This window comes from Sminthopsis crassicaudata, chromosome 5 (assembly GCF_048593235.1).
Source record: "Sminthopsis crassicaudata isolate SCR6 chromosome 5, ASM4859323v1, whole genome shotgun sequence".
Taxonomy (NCBI): Eukaryota; Metazoa; Chordata; class Mammalia; order Dasyuromorphia; family Dasyuridae; genus Sminthopsis; species Sminthopsis crassicaudata.
In genome coordinates, this window is record NC_133621.1 from 103527555 (window position 1) to 103547573 (window position 20019).

Sequence of the window (20019 nt, forward strand, 5' to 3'; positions counted from 1 at the left end):
ATCCAGTCCACATTTTTTCTTCTTATCTACAAAGATATTTTTTAAACCTTTGATGCTTTGCTAAAATTAAGATCTGCTGTGTCTATAAAATTCCTTTGATCATACTCTAAGGGACAAATTTATTACACAAACAAGCAGACATAGCATTTACGTGAAGGGCTAAATAAGTATAGGTCTGGGGAGCAAATGTAGAACTTGAGAAAGGGAATAAGAGAGAGAAGTTACGGGGTACAGATGGATGCATTGTTTAAATTCATGGTCTATGTTATGATGGTTTAAGTCCATGGGAGGGTTTCTTGCAGAATCTATGCAAATCTAACTGAAGGATTCTAATACTGAAAGGATGTGACTTGGCACTAAAGGGAATAGGACCTCAGCAACTCTGGAATTACCTTAGGAGTAACCTCTACTTGCTACATTGCTTTTTTTTTTAAAACTCAGTTTATTGTCAAGGATTAGAATCCCAAATCAAGCATTTAAGAAATGGTTCAATATTTTATATAGATTCATACATTCCTCCTTCCATTTGGTTGTTCTCTTGTCATGCCTTTTCTACTGGCCAACATCCCAGTACATCACCTGCATTTATTAACTCAGGTGAGCAATTTCCTGCAGAATTAATGCTCCCATCTGGAGTGGTTTCAATGAGTTGCTGGAAGAAAATTATTTCCCCAGCCAGCATTTTGCCATAGCATTCAGCTCACCACGATTCTAGCCTGAGCAATATTAGAAGTAGATATGTAAAATCCCTTGCTTTCCTTTTTCCTTCTCCATGCCCATGCTTAGGACATTTTGTACAATTTGGGGGAGGAAAGATGCTTTTTAGTGACTTTGGCAAATGATAGGCCAGCAGTTGTGTGAAACCAACGATTGAAGTGAAATTGGAATTAGAGTTCATTTTGCCTCCAATAAGAAGCAATTAAACCCAATACCAACAACTTATCTCCTTTTAGGTTTGCCTCCTGATGTTAGCTAATAGCTGCCTCATGTTTGTTGGAATTGCTTTCTTTTATATTTTTTTCCATTCTTATAGGTTTATGAAATTTTCCCAGACTTCTCTTTCCTGGTCACTTCTGGTCCTTTCATTTACACAGCAATTGCAGTCATAAATGTTCTTATAAATAGCAACCTTGTCCGGGATCAGGCTCCTTTGATTCTCTCAGTGCAGCCTTCCTTCACTGTACCAGATTCCAAATTCCAAGTTCAAACAGGTGAGTTCCCCCCCCCCAAAAAAAAAGTTATCTTCCTTTCTAGAAAGACTTTTGGATTTTTCTTGTGCTATAAAATGATATTGGTCAATCTCCCATGATCAATCAATAAGCATTTATTAAGTTCTTCCTATGTGCCAGACATTGTGCCAAGTGTTCAAAATGAGGCAAAAGATAGTCCTTAACCTAGAAGAGTTTACAGTTATAATGGGGTAGTTCACAATTATTTGAAGCACTTTTGCTTTTATATATGGAGAAATGTTTTAGATTGGTTATCTCTCATAAGCATAATTTCCATGTATTCTGGCGGGGGAAAAGTTATAGCTGAGAGATCAGATTCCTTTGAATTCCATTCAGCAAATTTATGTACATGCAGACAACAGTCTGTTCCATTAGTCATGATGTACTAAGCACAGTGCTAGGTACTAGAGAATTAGCCCAGTTTGTCTAAGAAGTGGCCCTTACCCTTATGGAGCTTCTAGGCTAGTGGGAGGATAAGATACATTTATAGATATCTAAAAGTACATTATTATGTAAGATAGGTACAAAACAAAAATTTGATGTATGTGTGACTACTAATATTTCTTACCATCAAAATAAGATTATATAGAATAAATAGCTTAATAATAATAGATGTACAGTGTATTAATATATCAGTAGATAGACAAATTCTGCATTTCAGAATCTTTTTCAAAGCCTCAATCTTCATCACTGGTGTGATGCACTGCCATAGATCTGCAGGTGGAGGATGTGAGGCAATTGAGAAAACTATCTAAATAGAAACACTTGTGCATGGCTTCCTTCAAAGCAAAAGAAACACTTAAAAATCTGATTCTCCACCTAGTTAATTCTGGGGTGAATGCACGTCAGCTAAAAAAATTTCAATGAATCATAATCATTTTTTGACTAGTTAAAATAAAACAGATTAGAGGTAAGCTAATACAATTTTTTTCCCAAGTTGTGTTGCTAAATATTAACATAAGTTTCAAGCAATCAACTAGGCGGCACAGTGGATAGAATGCCTGACCTTTTTTTTAAAGTCAGGAGGACTCATCTTCCTCAGTTCAAATCTGGATTCAGGTACTTCCTAACTGTGTAACTCTGGGCAAGTCACTTAACCCTGTTTGCCTCAGTTTCATTATCTGTAAAATGAGCTGGAGAAGGAAATGGCAAGCCACTCCAGTATCTTTGCCAAGAAAACCCCAAATAGATCACAAATAGTTGGACATGATTGAACAACATCAGAGAAAAAAAAAAGTATTTAGTGAAGGCAGAAGGAGGTCATCCTCAATTGGGAATGTCTGAGACAGCATCATTAAGGGGGTGGCATTTGAAGTAAGCTTTTAAAGGATGGGTAGGATTCAGAGAAGAGGGAGGGAGGACATTGAAAATGTATGAGCAGAAGTTTGGGGGAAAATCCCCTGTGTGTTTTGGGAATGAAGCATAATTTAAGTTTAGCTGAAGCATTTTGTAAAGGGGGAGTAACAAGGTTAAGCAGAAAAAATAGTGTGGACCAATGTGTTCAGGATACATATTTGATGCAAGGAGGACATAGAAAAGCATATATCAAAGTGCTGTCTTCAAGAGTCTTTATCTCTGTCAGCTTGTAAATCATGATTCTCATGAAGAATGATTTTTTTTGTCTTTCCAGTCCTTCAGTTTGTGCCTCAGAGTGTGGACACTGGCTTCTGCAATTTCACCCAGCGCCTTGAGAAAGGCCTCATGACAGCATTCACTGAAGTCAGAAAACACCAGGGGACATACAACTTCACAGTGCAGGTGAGCCCCTAGCCTCAAGAAAAGCAGGACTTTAGCCCCTTGTCTGTAATTCTGAAGGTTTCAGTCAGGAGGCACTCAATGAACTCTTATGAAATTATCTCCCAACTGGGTCATGATTTGACCCTTTCCCCTGGGCAAGGAATTCTAACCCTTCAAGTAAGCTGATCCTGACTCAGGCTGACTGCTCAATCCGTATCCACTCAAAAAGCCTAGTCCATAGCCTTCACTTCCAGTGTTACTGTCTTAACTCTGGTGGCCTTTGAAGGTCAAGGTGCCAGATCAAGGAAATTGGAGTCTGAGGTTCTAGCTCAGGTGGGTAATAGAATTGGGTTCCTCCTAGTCATATATAGTATTTGTCTACAGAGCTCATGGGGAGGAAGAGAAAGTTTTTCCCCCTTTTTTTATTCTGGGTGCTCAGAATCCTCAGGAATCCCGAATCTATTAGAAGAAATGTTGTTAGGAAACAATCGATATAAATTTGTAAAACTGGGCTATCAAATGCTAGTTTGTCAATTTTCTTATACCTCTGAGTCATAAAAGGGGACCTGTGGATTGAGGTCAGGTTAGCTCAAACCTAGATTTACATCCAAGGGATAAAGAGAGTTCCATTTCCCTTTTGTACTAGACTATATCATAATAGCTAGTATTTATATACCACTTAAAGGTTTTGCAAGGTGTTTTACATAGATCATTTAATTTAATTCTCACAACAACCTTGTGAGATAAGGTAGTGTTATCATCCCCATTTTCCAGATGGGCAAATGGAAACTGAAGCTGTAGGTGAAATAGGTTAATAGGTTAAGCGACTTGCTCACTTAGCTTGTAAGTGATTGAAACAGAATTTAGACTCGTCTCCCTGACTCTGAGGGCAATGTCCTGTGCACTCTACTATCTTTATAAGTAAATCCAAAATGGGAATGTTAAGTGTGTAGCTCCATCCCTTTGGTGCTGTTTGGCATATAAATGTCCCTTAGCAGAAGGGAACGGGAGTTATAAAGGACTCTCCTTCATGCTGCCTTTGTGGGCTGCTCTGATATTATCTCCTTGTGGCTTTTACAGATACTTAGGAAACAGCATTAGCTGGTAGTCACACAGGCTTCTAATAGCTGAGCAGTTATTTACAAGAAACATTCATAAGTCTAATGGGTGAATAAAATCACATAAAGAAAATGAGCATGTGTTGTTCTAATCATTTCTGATGTTACACTGCAAGTGAACTTAATGTAATCGAGTCTCCACGAGATTCATTCATCCAGGAGCTGCTCTTTGCTGATGACAGAACCTCTTGAAATGCACACAAAAGAAGGCATATATTTGATAGTGGGCCACTTTGTAAATCAGTGGGGTGCTGAGACCTGGCAGTAAACTCAAACAAGACAAAGCCACGCATTAGTTCATTGTCAGGGAAGCCCTGCCCACAGCCGTCATTTTTTTATCTGCAGGATGGAGCTGCCAAGCAGTCACCAGATACTATTTCTGCAGTGATCGACTAAGTAGATGATGAATCAAGAAGAGCTTTTCTTTCTCTTCAAGAGGGAGGGTTCACGTCAGAGAAAGTGAGAAATTAGTGGCAATACCCAGCCTCCTCTGGCTGATAAGAAGTGAACTTTATGTAGACACTACATCTAGGTTTTGGAGTTGTCTTTATGGAGCTCTCCATTAAATACTCTGGAGAGGATCACTAGCAACTTAGGCCCTAACTTGGATTCCTTTCTATTAGCATTGAAATAATTATTACATTAGAAATCCAGTGACCAGATGTGAAAGATAATACTTTTTGTTGATTAAAAACAAAAATCCCCACAAAATTTGATTCTATAGAGCAAAACATAGCTTTAAAAGTTCTTCTCGGAAAAGACACCTCCCATGCATTCATATGCTAAAAAGTGAATTCAAATTCCAACTCAGATATTTATTAGCTATATTATTTTGAGTAAGTCACTTAACTGCTCTCAGTCTCAGTTTCCTGTCTGTAAAATGAAGATATTGGACTAGATCAAAGCTTCTTAAACTTTTTCCATTCGTGACCCCGTTTTGCTCGAGAAATTTTATGTGACCCTGGATATAAAGATATACAAATCAAACATTTACTGATAACAAATCATAATTTTGTGACCTTCATATTCAGTCATGAAATCCCATATTAGGGTTGTGAACTACAGTTTAAGAAGCTGAGGACTAGATGACCTTTGGGCTCTCTTCTACCTTAAAAGTCTGTATGCTTACCAAATAATAAATGTTTGTTTATTAAATTCTTTTTCATTCATTTTACAGAGAATACAAGATGGCACAGTAAGAGAAAAGCATTGAGTCTAGAACCAGGAAGACTTGAGTTCAAATTTGGTTTTAAATGTTTGTTAGCTATGTGATGCTGGACAAGTCATTTAACCACTGCCTCAGTTTCCTTGTCTGTGAAATGGGGATAATTATAATAGTATCCATCTCCTAGGATTATTCTGAGACTCAAAAAGAGATAACATGTATAACCCTTTGTAAACCTTAAGGTGCTATATAAGAGCTAGCAATTATTATTATTCATTCTTAGTTATTGGGTAGTAATAATGATTTTTAAAAAAAAGGATTATAGAAAGGGAATATAAACTCCTTGACCACAAAGATTGATTTCATTTTTGTCTTTGTATCTCCAATAACCACCATAATCAGCCTGGCAAAGAGTAGTTGTTTGTGGAATTTAATTAAATTGAATGGATGGATGCTCAGAAACTTTTTTATGGGTGTATGAAATAGGACAGCAAGGCATTTCAGAATTGTTCTGAAAAGCATCTTCTAACAGTTTGCCTGTTGATTGCTACAAAAGACCAGCCTAATGTGTAAAAGTCAAGGTTGGGGGCAGCTGTTCTGGAGTAAAAGCTATGAACTGCCTTTACTTAAATCTGAGGCAGTGGCAGAATTTTTTAAAAGGCAGTTTTAGCCACAAAGCAAGGAAATGACTGATGCCTTTGGGTTCTCCCCTATTTTGGGGTGAGTGGGAGGCACAAGAGGGAGAGAGATTTCCATTAGTTGAACATAATTGATGATAGATTCTCAATATGATACTGATAAATCATATTGAAATCTCAAAGATACATTGACAACTAGGTGGCTCAGGATAGAAAGCTAGACTTAGAGTCCGGAAAATCTAAGTTCAAATCCTGCCTTGTATACTTAATATCTGTGTAACTCTGGGCAAGTTACAACTTCTCTCAACCTCAGCTTCCTCATCTGTAAAATGGAGATAATAATATCACCTACTTTACTGGGATGTGGACAACTAGGTGACACAATGAATAGAGCACTGCATTTACAGTCGGGAAGACTTGATTTAAATCTTACCTCAGATGCTAACTACCTATGTGACTCTAGGCGAGTCACTTGACACTGTCTCAGTTTCCTCTTGTATAAAACGAGTTGGAGAAGGAAATGGCTAACAACCTCAGTGTCCTTTTCAAGAAACCCCAAATGGGGTTATAAAGAGCAGGACTCAATTGAAAAAAACTGAACAGCAGAGTACCTATGAGGGTATAGTGAAGGTCTGTTAGGGAATACTCTCCACTAAAAGGAATGGGATATTTGGGGTTAGTCAAGCTTGTCAGGAGGGCTGTGATCACCGTGGGTCAGAGATTTGTTGTTGTCTCATTTTTGAGTCATGTCCGTCTCTTTGTGACCCCATTTGAGGTTTTCTTGTTAGAGATACTGGAGTTGCTTATCATTTATTTCTCCAGCTCATTGTGTAGATGGGCAAACAGTGACTTGTCCAGAGTCACAGAGCTAGGAAGTGCCTGAACCTAGGTTTGAACTCATGAAGATGTCTCTTGACTTCAAGGCTGTTCACTGTGGCTAGATTTCTTTACTGAGGACCAAGCCTTAAACCCAAATCATTCTGATTCTCTTTGATTGGTCAACTATGGGTCCCAGACCAAAATCTAATCTAATTGGTCATTGTTTGGGTCCTGATCCACTCAGAATAAAAGTAAATAGCAATCATTTCTGTTTTGGGTAGAAACCTTGGGATCTTCTCCTCCCAGATTCATTCATTCATTCATCTTTGACTAGGTGAAAGAGGCTAGTCTTTGCCTCATTGCTACCTAGCCTTAAAAACCGAATGGCTGTGATCTCAGTCAAACTGAGCTTCCAAAAGCCAAGGTCATCCATTGCAAGTCATCTCCAGTCATCCTGATCTATATCTGGCTATGGGAATGAGATGACTGTGAAGGGGAAAGTGAGGCAGGTGATCTGGCACAGCCATCCCTCACTTAAATCCTGCTCACTTGCATGTCATGGCAATTCCCCCAATGCCATAGTCCTGTTTGTGAAAAAGGACAAACAACCATCACCATCTAGATGCCCTGGGTCAAAAATAGTGGACCAGAATGAAAGCAAAGAAATATATTAGCATACTCTGCTGATAGCAGCTTCACTTTCCTAGATTTAGTTTTTATAACTTTTCAGAGTATAAAGTCTGCCTAGAGTATATAGTCAATTATTAGCATTCTGAGGCAACTTTGGATAAACAGTAGGGGGAGGAGTAAAGAAAGGGGAAATCATTCAAGGGAGAAAAGGGATGGGGATCCTGGGGGGACATTTGCTGTTCAGATGGCGAGGTTTATTTTCTGAATGAGAAGATATTCCCTGTTCAAGGGCAGGAAACAAGGGGAAGTGACTAAAGAATTTTACAATTGTGAAAGAAGTCCTTTTAGACAAAACTGAAGAATTGAGATAACCATTTAGAGAAGACTGCTGGTGTCTCTTATCCAAGGACAACAAATAGTTGTTCCATCAGTGAATGAGGCTATTCACTTAACATAGTTTGTTATATTTTATTTCTCCTGACTTTCTACTATCAGGCCAGGAGGTGGTTAGGGAATTTCTGCATTGTTACTCCATCAAGATGTAGTGAAATGATTGTGGTTCCTATCTCATGGTCCCTCCCTCCAGTCTTTTCTAACCAAAAAGGCAACTTATTTAAAGTGCTTTGCAAACCTAAAGCAATCTATAAATGCTACCTATTGTTATTTTAAAAGTAAACAGCTATTTAATAAAAGCATTTGCTGTCTGATTAAACTTCAATTTCCCCTTAATAATCAATAATAAGAAAAAAATTCCATTCTTGCTTTCCTCTTTCAGATATTGAATATAACTCTGGGGACATCATGGACAGCTCCTCGTCAGGGACCAGTGAATATTATCTTTGCTGTTAAAAGCAAGAAAGGGTTTTTGAATGGATCAGAAGTCAGTGAGGTTCTGAGAAACTTGAGTATGGTGGAATTCAGTTTCTATTTAGGATATCCTGTGCTGCAGATTGCTGAACGTGAGTATGATATGCCTTTAGAGGTTCAGAACATTGACTTTTAAACTTTTCCTAGAACTTCCATTCTTATTTTCTTATGCTTCCTAGAACATAGGGTTTTTCCTATCCATTAAGAATTCTTACTCAAAAAATTTAAAAAACAAATCTAAATTTTGTTTTGTTTTGTTTTGAATGTAACTGAGGGAAAATATTAAGTAAATGAATCAAAAAAAATCAATGAATCAAAAAAAATTCTTCATTGAGATGAATGATAAACATAAAAGGGGGCAATATATCAGTAAAAGAAAGCCTGGATTGTGGGAATCAGAATCCTTTTATAGATTTCTCCTAAGTAGTTGTAAAGCCCTTTAGAACCTTGAAAGGTTAAACTAAGTTAGGGATTCTTAATTTTTTGTGTGTCATGGATTCCTCGCTCCAGATTAGTTTTTAAATGCATAAAATGAAATACATATGTTTAAAAAGAAAACCACTATCAAAAAACCCCTCACAACCCACCCTAAACTAAATTCCAAACAAACTGGGTTAAACACCTTTAGTCTAGATAATCATCATTTATTGTCCATTGTCAGTATTATATGATTTCTAGAACATCAAATAAAATAGTTTATATTTACATAATACTTTATTGTTTATAAGGCATGTTTCTCATAACCCTGTGAAGGACACTCAAGCATTATAACTCCTATTTTGCAAATAAGGAATTTGAAACTAATTGAGGTCATTTGATTTGCCCAAGGTTTCCCACTTATCTAGTGTCAGAGCAAAAACAGAGAACTTGTTTTTTGACTCTAACACCTGTATTAGTTTTCTGACACCCTAGTTAATAGTAACTGCCTTTAGTTGGTTAGTTTAGGTTTATTTCATCATTTTTTATTGTTTACTTGTTTTTCAGTTGTATCTGACTTTTTGTGACCCCATTTGGAGTTTTTTTTAGCAAAGATACTGGAGCAGTTGCCATTTCCTTCTCCAAATCATTTTAAAGATGAGAAAATTGAGGTTAACAAGATTAAGTGACTTAGGCCCAGAGTTACATAGCTAATAAATGCCTTGAGTCCAATTTTGAACTCAGATCTTCCAGATTCCGAGTCCTGAGTTTTACCCACTGTACCATTAAGCTGTCCATTACCCCCATGTTCCGTCATCTCCATGTCTTTTTCATTCTGGAATATGGGCTAGAATTCCAGATCATGAAAAACAAGAAAGAAAGGTTATATAGCTATATAAAGTTTGAAAAAACACTCCTCAGAAGGATGGTAGACTTTCAAGGGCTAATGTAAGTCAATCTATGCAAGTTATCCTGAAAGTGAATAGGCTAACTGGTTGGAAATTTATACTTCTCATTTTCCTCAAGTTAAACTTCATATATTCTTAATCATGCTGGGAGTAAAAAATAAAAAAACTGAATTTTGACATATAAAAAAGTCTAATCTTTAAGAATAATGTGAACTGAGAAATTTTTATCCTGATTTTTATTTGGAGATATGCAAAAGGGAGTTTATAGAATTAGAACTGCAAAATTGCTTAAGACCTCAGAGATTCTCATGTTCAAATTACATCTGAGGCATGAAATCCATTTAAAGTATCTTTCCAAAGTACTCTTCCTGCCTCTGCTTGGGGACCCCTAGTGGCAGGGATTTATGTTCCATTATATGCTCTGGTGTAAAGTGCCTTGAGCTGAACTAGGGAGAGCTAAGTTTGAATTCTAACTTTGATGCTTATTTGCATTGTTACTTTGGACAATCCTTTGGAGCTTTAATGAACTCAATTCTAAAATGGGTCTAATATTTGCCCTGCTTACTTTACAGGATTGCTATGAATTTCAGCTAAGGTATCTGTACATACAGCATATTATCAAACTATTGATCCTCCTTGTATTTTTGGTCTGTTGTTCCTAGTTTTACCTTCCAGAACCAAGCTAAAGAATTCTTTAAAACATGTGAAGAGAGCAGTTATGTTTTTCCTAAGTTTTCTTTTTCTCCCATCTAAGTATCCCATTATTTCAAACATTTTTTGTACAGTTTATAGTCCATTCCCTGTCTTGCTTGCTTAACTTCCTTAGAAGAAAAATTTTTATCAGGGACATATTTTTTTTGACACATCTGAATTGAGGCAATGTGGGTTTGATGGAAGGAGCTCTGCCTGTGAAGCTGTATCCAATCTTGCCTCAGGCAGTTACTACACCTGTGACCCTAGAGAGGTCACTTAGCTTCTAATGAGCCTTAGTTTCCTTATCTGCAAAATAAGAAAGGGTCAGATGATGACTTTCTAAGTCCCTTTTGCCTCTAAATCTCAGATCCTTTGAATTTACTTTATCTACCTCCATTTCCCTTTCCCTTCAATTATAAAATACTTTCTCCTTCAAGCTGTTGTGCACTGAATTTGTTTACAATCTTTAAGTATACTGAGCCATCTTTTTGTCCCAACATTTTGAAGATAAATTGAGATATCATATGCCTTTTAAGCAGTGTTCTATTCTTCCTGTCTTCCTGACTGCTGCAAAATATACTCACACTCTCTCATATTCTTCCTTTCCAACTCATTCTTTCTCTCTCTCTTTTTAACAGCCTTCCAATATCCACAACTGAATTTATCTCAGCTGATGAAGTCGTCTTGGGTAAGAACAGGTGTGTATAGCCCTCATGATAGTTTGAGGACTCTTAAAAATTACTCATTTACTAAAATCAGGGTCAGGAAGATGGGAAGATGTAGAGGGCCAGAACTCTGGAAAAGTATACTTAAAACAAGGATACTTACAGCAGGGTACTTACTCAGTGTAATTGATAAGATAATGGTTCTCTAGTTCACATATACTTAGTACTTAGTATGGAGATGTAATGGTGCTCTAGTTCATACCTACTTAGTGTGCTGTAATGATGTAATCATACTGAGGTATTTAAGGGCTGAGAGGACTGGAAATAGAAACATTCCATCTTTGACCATCCTCCTGGTGGCTCTCCTGCCCACTGCACTCCTCCACTAAGATCAAGGCTAGTCCGGAGATCCTCCAGAGAGCTAGTCCGTACACTACAGGAAGATGATAATTTTGTGGTCCAAACCAGTTGAAGTTAAAGATGCCTATGAACTGGGCTTTTTTTTTTTTTTCCTTAAGAAGAAATATTTAGAAACGGTGTGCCATAATAAACAAAGAGATAGCTTCTGAGACAGGAAAAACTGCCTGAGATAAAAAACAAATTGAGTATTGCTGCATGAATTTCTTCAACCATTTGAGTAATTCAGAAAGTGCTGAACTATTCTGATCAATGTTGACCCACATTGGTTGAGAGAGTTTCCTTGATAGTAATTTCTTATACCACATCAGTGAATTAACAGATCTGGTCCAGGGGGAAAAAAAAAAAGGGTGGGGGGTTGGTTATGATTAAGTATATCTATAAAGCATGATTAGTGGTTCTTGGAGCATATATTTAGATTTATTACCCTACAGGTATATATTTCTCCCCAGGCCTGAGGACTCCAGCAGTTAGAATAAACAGCAGATAAGAGGCTTCCTGGCCTAAGTCAGACAGGGAACAAAGAGATAATCTACTTTAATAAATGTTGACTTGCAATTGTATGCCAACTGGCAGTGGATCAGGCAGACATCCCTGTAAATAGTTGTGGAGAAAAGATTGTCTGTTTCTTTTGTTTTGTTAAGTAGAACCTTCTCTAAAAGCTATACATTGAAGATGACTACTTGCTTCTCAAATTGGTTTATAAAAATCTGAATGAATTTAGAATCAGTAAATCCTGAGAAGAAATTTGCTCTAAACTGTATGTAAATAGCAATCTCCTTTCTAGCAACTTGAAAGACTCCAGAGATGGGGAGCTCAATTCAACCTCAAATAATCTATTGAATCTATGGATAGTTCTTATTGTAACTGCCCCCCCTCCCCATTTTTTTTTTTTTTTTACCTTTCATTGATCTAAAATTTGTGTCCCTGAAAGATTTAACTACTGCTTTGAATTTCATTTTCTGGAACCAAGCGAAGTAGTCCAATCCCTCTTTTACATGACGTTTTTGTCAGCTGTCATGTATCCTTTGATCTTTTCTTGTCCAGGCTAAGCATCCTAAGTTCTTTCTGCCAATATTTATCTGGCGTGGTCTTGATACCAGGTCACGCTCTGGTTTGTCCCTTTTAAAATATGGTACCCAGAATCAAATTACAGAGTAGTATGAGATGAGTAAAGTAGGAATATTTTCTCTCTCATTGTGGACACTGCTTCTTGTATCATAGTCTAAAATTCAAATAGTGCTTTTAATTTGATACACTATCTTATTAACTAATTTGAACTTTTAATCCACTAAACATTCTATATCTTTTTCCCCAAAAGATTTTTTCTTGCCATGGCTCCCCTTTCTTCTGCTTTTTAAAAAATTGCAAATTTGGGATATTTATTCCAGGTAAATTTTATCTTTTTAGATTTAATTCATTAACCTAATCTTTTGGATCCTGACTTTGTCAGGAACAGTTCAGAAATCAAATTTTTGAAATTACATATTTTTTTCACCTGAATATTAAATAGTAGCTCTTCTGAACCTGGTGCCTTGAGAGCAGCAGCTAGGTTTTCTCATACCATCTTCTCATATTTTTTTGAGTGAAGAAGTTAATATAGATGTTAGCACTCTCTGGCAACCATCTTCTTTCTGTGTTTTATAGTATGAAAATGATTTTCCTTGTTAGAGAAAAAAAGGAAAAAAATAAGTATTAAGTAGTTCTGCATTTTCTGTCTTCTATTACTATATCCCATCGACCATGAGCAATTTTAAATAGCCATGAAATTGAAATGATGTCCAGTCCATAGGAAAGGACTGGAAATTTTTGTTTTTATCTAACATAAGAATACTCATAAAGTTTCATTTAATTTACTTTTCCCCATAATTTACTGTGCCTCTGCTTTTGTCATTCTGACAGGCCAAAAGTCTAAGTTAAACTGAGTTTTGCTATTCTCTGCCCACCATACTTTTCTTTTGGATCTGTAGGAATATGGTCTAGTTTCTTTCTCTTACTCTCTTCTTCTTAGACATAGACAGTTAATTAGTAATTTTAAATTCTCTTGCTGTTTTTCCATTCTTTTCTAATCTACGTTGATATCACATTTGTAGCCCTATCAGACATGGATTTAATTTTAAAAAAAAAGAAAGAAAAAAAAAAAAAAGGAAGAATTGGAAACTCATTCTTGCCATGTGGCTGTGTCTCGTTCAGCAGAGAGACAAATACAGAAAATGAACTATCCAAAGGAAAAGCAGATACATACAACAGAGGCTCCCCTGGCTGCCTTCCCCGAGGGTTTTGACCCTTCAGCAGAAGAGAGGATAACATTGCAAGACCAGTCCCTTTTGTGTGAAGCATCCTACTTGGGTCCTTCCATTTTTCTCTCTTGTATAGTTCAGTGTCTACTGTATCACATAAGAACACATTCATGTGTATCAGCAGAAGATTGTTTGTAGCTCCCATTTAAGGCGCCTCGCAGCTAGCTGGCACAGACTGCCTTACCCACCTCCTTCCCTTCTGTGGTTCAACTATTTTATCGCCTTCTGGGTTAACAGACAGAATTCCTTTGCATTCTATTTTAACCTTAGTTCTCCTGGGTGTCTTCGAGAGGCAGCTACAGAATGAGGTGTTTCAAGCTGAAATGGAACGGAAGCTTGCTCGGTTGCTCAGTGAATCTTTAACCAGAAGACGGCTGTGGAGACGAGCCACCTTTGCAGGAAACAATGTGGTGCAGGTACTTAAAGGGTGGTAGTGGACAGAAATGAAATGCATAGACTAGAAAACAAATTTTATTCTGAGGTATGGTATTGTGTTGCAAATAGAGAATGGCATGAGAAGGTTTTTTTTTTTTTTAAATTTAAGCTAGTTGCTGTTTGGGATAAAATTATAGCAATTAAGAATGTCATTGTTTCAGTTTATCTTGATAGCTATTTATTGAGATTGATTTCTATACCATGTATGATATTAGCCCTTTTAGAAAAATGCAAAACTTTTTAAAATTGACTTTAATATGAGATGACTTTGGGTTTAAGGGGAACTTCCTTTTCAAAGAATCTTTGTAAAAAAAAATTTATAAAAATGTATTTTAACACATGAAATATAAAATATTATGAATTGGTGTTACTTATGTGATAGTTATAGATCTGGCAAGAACATCTGGAAATTAGAAAAAAACTAAAAACACCTGCCCATCCCTCTCCTTAGAGGCAGCTGGGTGGCACAATGGATAGAGTACTGTCCCTGGACTCAGGAGGACCTGAATTCAAACTGGGCTTCAGACATTTGATACTAACTGTATGACCCTGGGCAAATCACTTACCCTTGATTGTCCTGGCTAAAAAGAAAAAAAAAAAATTACAATTTTATGGTTTGATTTGGTATTAAGTTCAGAATTTATAAAAATATTTTAAAATAAATTAATTTGGACACATGTGACTTCTTTTAAAATGCTATACCCTTGGAACAATTGGTACTATTAGTAAATCATCCATATAGTATAGATTACTTTTTAATTTGTAATTTACATAAAAGGTCACTCAGGTGGCCCTTGTGGTAGACTACTGGGCCTGGAATCAGAATGACTTCTGTTCTGAGTTCAAATATGTGGTAATTATAGATCTGGAAATTAGAAAAACTAAAAATATCTGCCCATCCCTCTCCAAAAGTGTCTCTCCTTGGAGGCAGCGAGATGGTACAGTGGAATCAAGAAGACCTGAGTTCAAATCCAGCCTCAGACACTTGACACTTACTAGCTCTGTATGACGAGCAAGTCACTTAACCCCCACTGCCTTGCAGAGTCATACTTGTTTTGGTTTTTGAGAAGAGGGGTAGCTCAGTATTGAAGTTAAGAGATCTTAGAAATACTTTAATCTAATTGCAGATTTTGCAGATAATGAAACTGAGGCCCCAAAAGTATTACTAAAAGTCACAAATCAAGGAAGTTATAGAACCTGGGGCATATTGAGTTTAAGGCTGACTACAGGTCATCCTAGGAAATTTGGTCAGAGGTCAATACTAATCTCTCTCTGAGTCTGTCAGTTCATCAAAAGGTAAAATTCAGAAAGATAAGACTAATGTAGTAAAAAGCTATCCATTGAGTAATGTCCATAGAGAAGAGGAATGAATTTCTCAGATAATTGAGGCTTCTCTCTTTGTGTCAGAACTTTTTTTTTTTTCACCTTGAGCATTTTAAACAAGTTTTTCTAAAATGTATTAAATAGCTTCCCCCTTTTGCAAACTGATTACTTAATCCTTTATTGATGGTTCGTGATCATCACTTTAAATTTTAGCTACTGTACAGTGATTGATGTTTTCCAGGAACACACTGAGGTATGTGTAGATTGTTAGCTGATGTCGTATGGACAAGACAAGAATTAGATCCCGTTTCTTAAATTATATTACCTCAACTATCACTATAGTATCATCCTATCTGCTTGTAATTCCCTTGTGTCCAATATATAGCAAATGGACTGTATATATGATCTTTTCTGAAGCTGTGTTCTTCTAAATCATGTGAATTGTGCTATAGTTTGAACTAAAGACCATACTGCAGTCCTGAATCTTTGAAAAGAAAAAGAAAAAAGAGGTCATTTCCCCCCCCCCCCTTATTTTTCCTTTTGGGATAACATTTCCCTGAAATTTGAAAATGCAGCCATAGAATGACTTTTTGATTCCTTCTGTTTCCCTACCTATGGTACTTCCAGACCATCCATTTCCAAGCCAATGCATTCATTTGAACTCTTCATGAACATGAATGAATGCTCTTGGGGGCTCAGAAACCCAACAGTTTCACATGGAGACTGTTGAATAGACTTGGATCCTAAAATTTAGACAATTAGGAAAAAATTAGGAGTTTGTAAAAATCAATGATAGGAATACGGGAAATTATCTCAGAATATATCATTAGAAATCCAGGAAAGATATATGTTAAGAATAAAAATAAAAAATAAAAATATTAGGCTGTCAGAGTCAAAAAGATTATTTCAGGGGGGAAAAAAGTATCTTTTTTCCCAAGTATTGAAAGATTATACCAGTGGGGAGAAAATAAATCAGGTTAAGTATAAATTTAAATTTAAAAGCTTCCATGACAATCTTGTAAGAGACTACAAAGTCCTCCAAATAGGGACTTTTTAAATAATGAGAAAAGGATACTTAGAAAATTTTGAAATTGTGTTAGATGGATCAGAGAAAGTATTCGAGAGTGAAAAAAGAAATACCTGAATTCTCTGTTTGGCTCTTCATTGAGAAATCTATTAGGGACTATAAATTATTACTTGAAATGGACAAACCAAAGGCATTAGATCAAATAACAATCAATTCCTATAATGTGGTAAGCCAGATCGACAAAGTAAAAAAAGATAAATTACAAAGACTAGATGGCATCCACTCAAAAATTTAAAGCAATTTGGAAATGAAATTGGGATGGGGCAAAGGAAAGGCCTTTAGTCAAAGTGTGTTAAACCAATCATTTCAATTAATGACCATATTAGAGAACTGTTAGATTGCAAATATTATTTTTGTATGGAAGAATGGTTCTAGAAGGAATACAGGAAATTACCAATTAATTAATCTGCATTGTCATAGTTTGTAATAAAAGACAGAATTGCTGAATTTTTACACCAAAATATCTCATTAGAAAAAAGTCAACATAGTTTCTATAATTGAAAATCATCCCTGGCAAATTGATTATTCAGTTTTTTGGGAGGAGGGCAGAAGGAAAGAAATAGTTACAAGCTGGTGATCAAGAGGAGCAAGGTATGGTTTGACTATCACTTTTAGAAAACCTCTGACAAATTTTTAGAAAAAAAAAAGATATCAAAATTGGGTTATTATTGGATTAAACGTAAATTGCAAAAAATTGTAAATGTTTAATTCTGAAACTCGAAAAATTATTAAAGGAGCTTTCCCATTGCAAAGAAAAAGAAGATTGTATACACAATTGCAGACCTCTATTAAATACAACTTGCTTTTATTTCTAAGAATATAATAAATTTAGCTTATAACTTTCAAAGCTGTTCTACTTCTACCTGATCTTCCCTTTGTTTTCTTTTCTGCATAAAAAAATTAGGGGCAGTTAATTGGTGTAGTAGATAGAGTACCAGCCCTGAAATCAAGAGGACCTGAGTTCAAATTTGACCTCAAACACTTAGAACTCTCGGACCAAAAAAATAAAATAAATCAAAGGTAAAAAGGGGGGGGGGGGCAGTTAGGTGGCACAGTGGATGGAGCACCAGCCCTGATGAGGACCTGAGTTCAAATACGGGCTCATACATTTAATACTTCCTATTGACCGTGGGCAAGTCACTTAACCCCAGTTGCCTCAGTAAAAAATAAATAAATAAATAAATCCTCCAAGAGTTTTGTTTTAATATTCTCTTCCCCTCATGGTGGAAGTGAGGTAAAGAGGAAGAGAAAATAGATTTTTTTGTTCAGTAAACATATTTTGAAAATTAAATGATTAAAAAACAAACACCCCCCCAAACAAAAGAAAACAAAACAAAACAAAACTTTGCCTTAATGGCTCTCTTGTTTGCTTGCTTATTGGTTTTTTTGGCTATCCTGTTTTATCTTCATTCCTCCTCTACTGAAAAAAAGAAAGGAGGGGGGGAACCTTTTAAAAATGTAAATGGAAGATTGATTTAAGGACAGGAAACATTGAACAGGAGTAAATGGACATTCACTAGGTAGCAATACACAAAGAACAGAACATGCCAGATATTGGTAATAGGATTATTGTAGTTCAGTCATTTTTCAGTTATGTCTAACTCTTCACCTCATTTGAGGTTTTCTTGGCAGACATACTGAGTGATTTGCCATTTCCTTCTCCAGCTCATTTTACATAAGAGGAAACTGAGGCAAATAGGGTCAAGTGATTTGCCCAGATCACATAGCTAATAAGCATCTGAAGCAGAACTGAATTTAGGAAGAGTCTAACTCCAGGCTTGACACATTGACGCCACCTAGCTGCAATAGAATTAAACAGCTTTTTAAATAATCCGAAACAGTGAGTCCACAATGAATATTTCAAGTTTAATGACACTATATAAACTCTTTAAGGCAATGAAGGAAGAGTTAAGATACTGTAGAGAGGTAGTCATTTTATGAACCCGCCCTGTGAGCAAAAACAAACAAACAAACAAACAAAAACAAACAAAAAAAACAGATGACTTTAAATGAGAGCAATATACCTAAGGTATATACAAACTATGTATGAAGGTCTTAGAACAATTGTAGATTATTCTCAATGGAGGGTTATAGCCTGAAAGGTCAATATTTGTCATTATGAAGAAGGATGGGAGAAATAACATGGAAAATAGCACATTGACTTTTACATAGGGTTAAGATAGAAAGATAGTTGTGTGTATGTATATGTACATATGTGTATAAACATATATACATATATGTATACATATATGTATCTTTATATATGCATGTATATGTACATAGAGAGAGCCCCTATACATCTCCTTTTGGACATTTCTGGTCATTGAACATCTAAAAAATATGAAAGCTTTTAATAGAGAAAAAAAGCAAGAAATGTGATCGGAAGAATGAGGATCTTACCATAGAAAATTAGAAGCCTTCTCTTCTAGAATGACAAATTCTAAACGTTCTATGCTATGCTATGCAGCTCTTAACAGAGAGGTGTTAGATTCAGATAGATTCAGCAGAATGAGACACATTTTTGGACATAGCCAGTGAGAGAATTTGCTTGACTGTGCATATTTATTGCAAAAGTTTTCTTCTTTAAAGTTGGGGAGGATAGGAGCATAAGAAATAAATGCTTATTAATTGAAAAATAAAAGAAAATGAAAAAGATAAAAGCTGAAAGGGGGATATTGTTAGAATCCATGAAAAGCTTGAATAGCATCTTGGAAAGGGTAAACACGAACTTGTTTTATAAAGCATGAAAAATAGGAATGAAGGAAGGCATCGTGGTGTAGTTGGAAAGGCACTATACTTGAAATCAGAGTCTAGAATTTACTTGCATGCTGTGTGATCTTAGACAAGTGACTTTCTGAGACTGTTACCTCAATCAGAGGAATAGAGGATCTTGAAGGTTTCTCTAAGTTTTCATAGTCATGTGCTCCCAAGGAACATGGGGCATCTATTGATAGCAGCTGGACCTTGGGTACAATTCCTGTATTTTTCTGCTTTACACTTGTAGGTCACTTCTCCTTTGTTTTACTTTGCTGCTGTCATAAAGAGTGCCAGTGTAAGTTTGACGCTCAGGCAAAAATCAATCTAAAGTATACAAAAGTAAATCCTGGAAGGCCTTAGACTATTCACTAAAGTATTAAATGATAGAGAAGGGCACCTTGAACTTATAGCTTTAAAAATGTGAATAATTATCTGATGTCTTTCAGGTTGTTAATGTCTCACGGTTAGAAGGTGATGACTATCCAGTCCAACTAATCTATTTTGTGGAAGATCAAGATGGAGAAAGGCTCAGTGCAGTGAAGTCTTCAGATATGATCAACAGGATAGATATTCAGAGAGCTGCCATTATCATGGGCTACCGCATCAAAGGCGTAATTGCCCAACGTAAGTCTCTTTGTTACCTCAATATTAAAAGGCAGGCAGAGGTCTATATTTAGGTGATTACAAAACCCAGTAGCTGTGTGTGATTGCTTTCATGTTTTTGTTTTTGAAATTTTAGTATACATTTTAAACAATATTATAAGCATACTGTATTTTCTCAAATTTTTATTGTATGTCCCTACATTTGCATGTA

The 20019-nt window shown here is 36.1% G+C and overlaps 1 protein-coding gene across 3 annotated transcripts in view; it reads left to right on the forward strand.

The window, feature by feature from the left end:
• KIAA1549 (KIAA1549 ortholog) overlaps positions 1-20019 on the forward strand; it is a 154212-nt gene that overhangs the window by 66367 nt on the left and 67826 nt on the right. For all 3 annotated transcript variants that reach the window (XM_074267802.1, XM_074267801.1, XM_074267803.1), the window contains exons 4-9: positions 1034-1211; positions 2860-2987; positions 8112-8295; positions 10860-10919; positions 13874-14019; positions 19652-19829. In XM_074267802.1, the coding sequence (XP_074123903.1) occupies positions 1034-1211; positions 2860-2987; positions 8112-8295; positions 10860-10919; positions 13874-14019; positions 19652-19829 (874 nt within the window). The remainder of the gene's footprint in view (positions 1-1033; positions 1212-2859; positions 2988-8111; positions 8296-10859; positions 10920-13873; positions 14020-19651; positions 19830-20019) is intronic.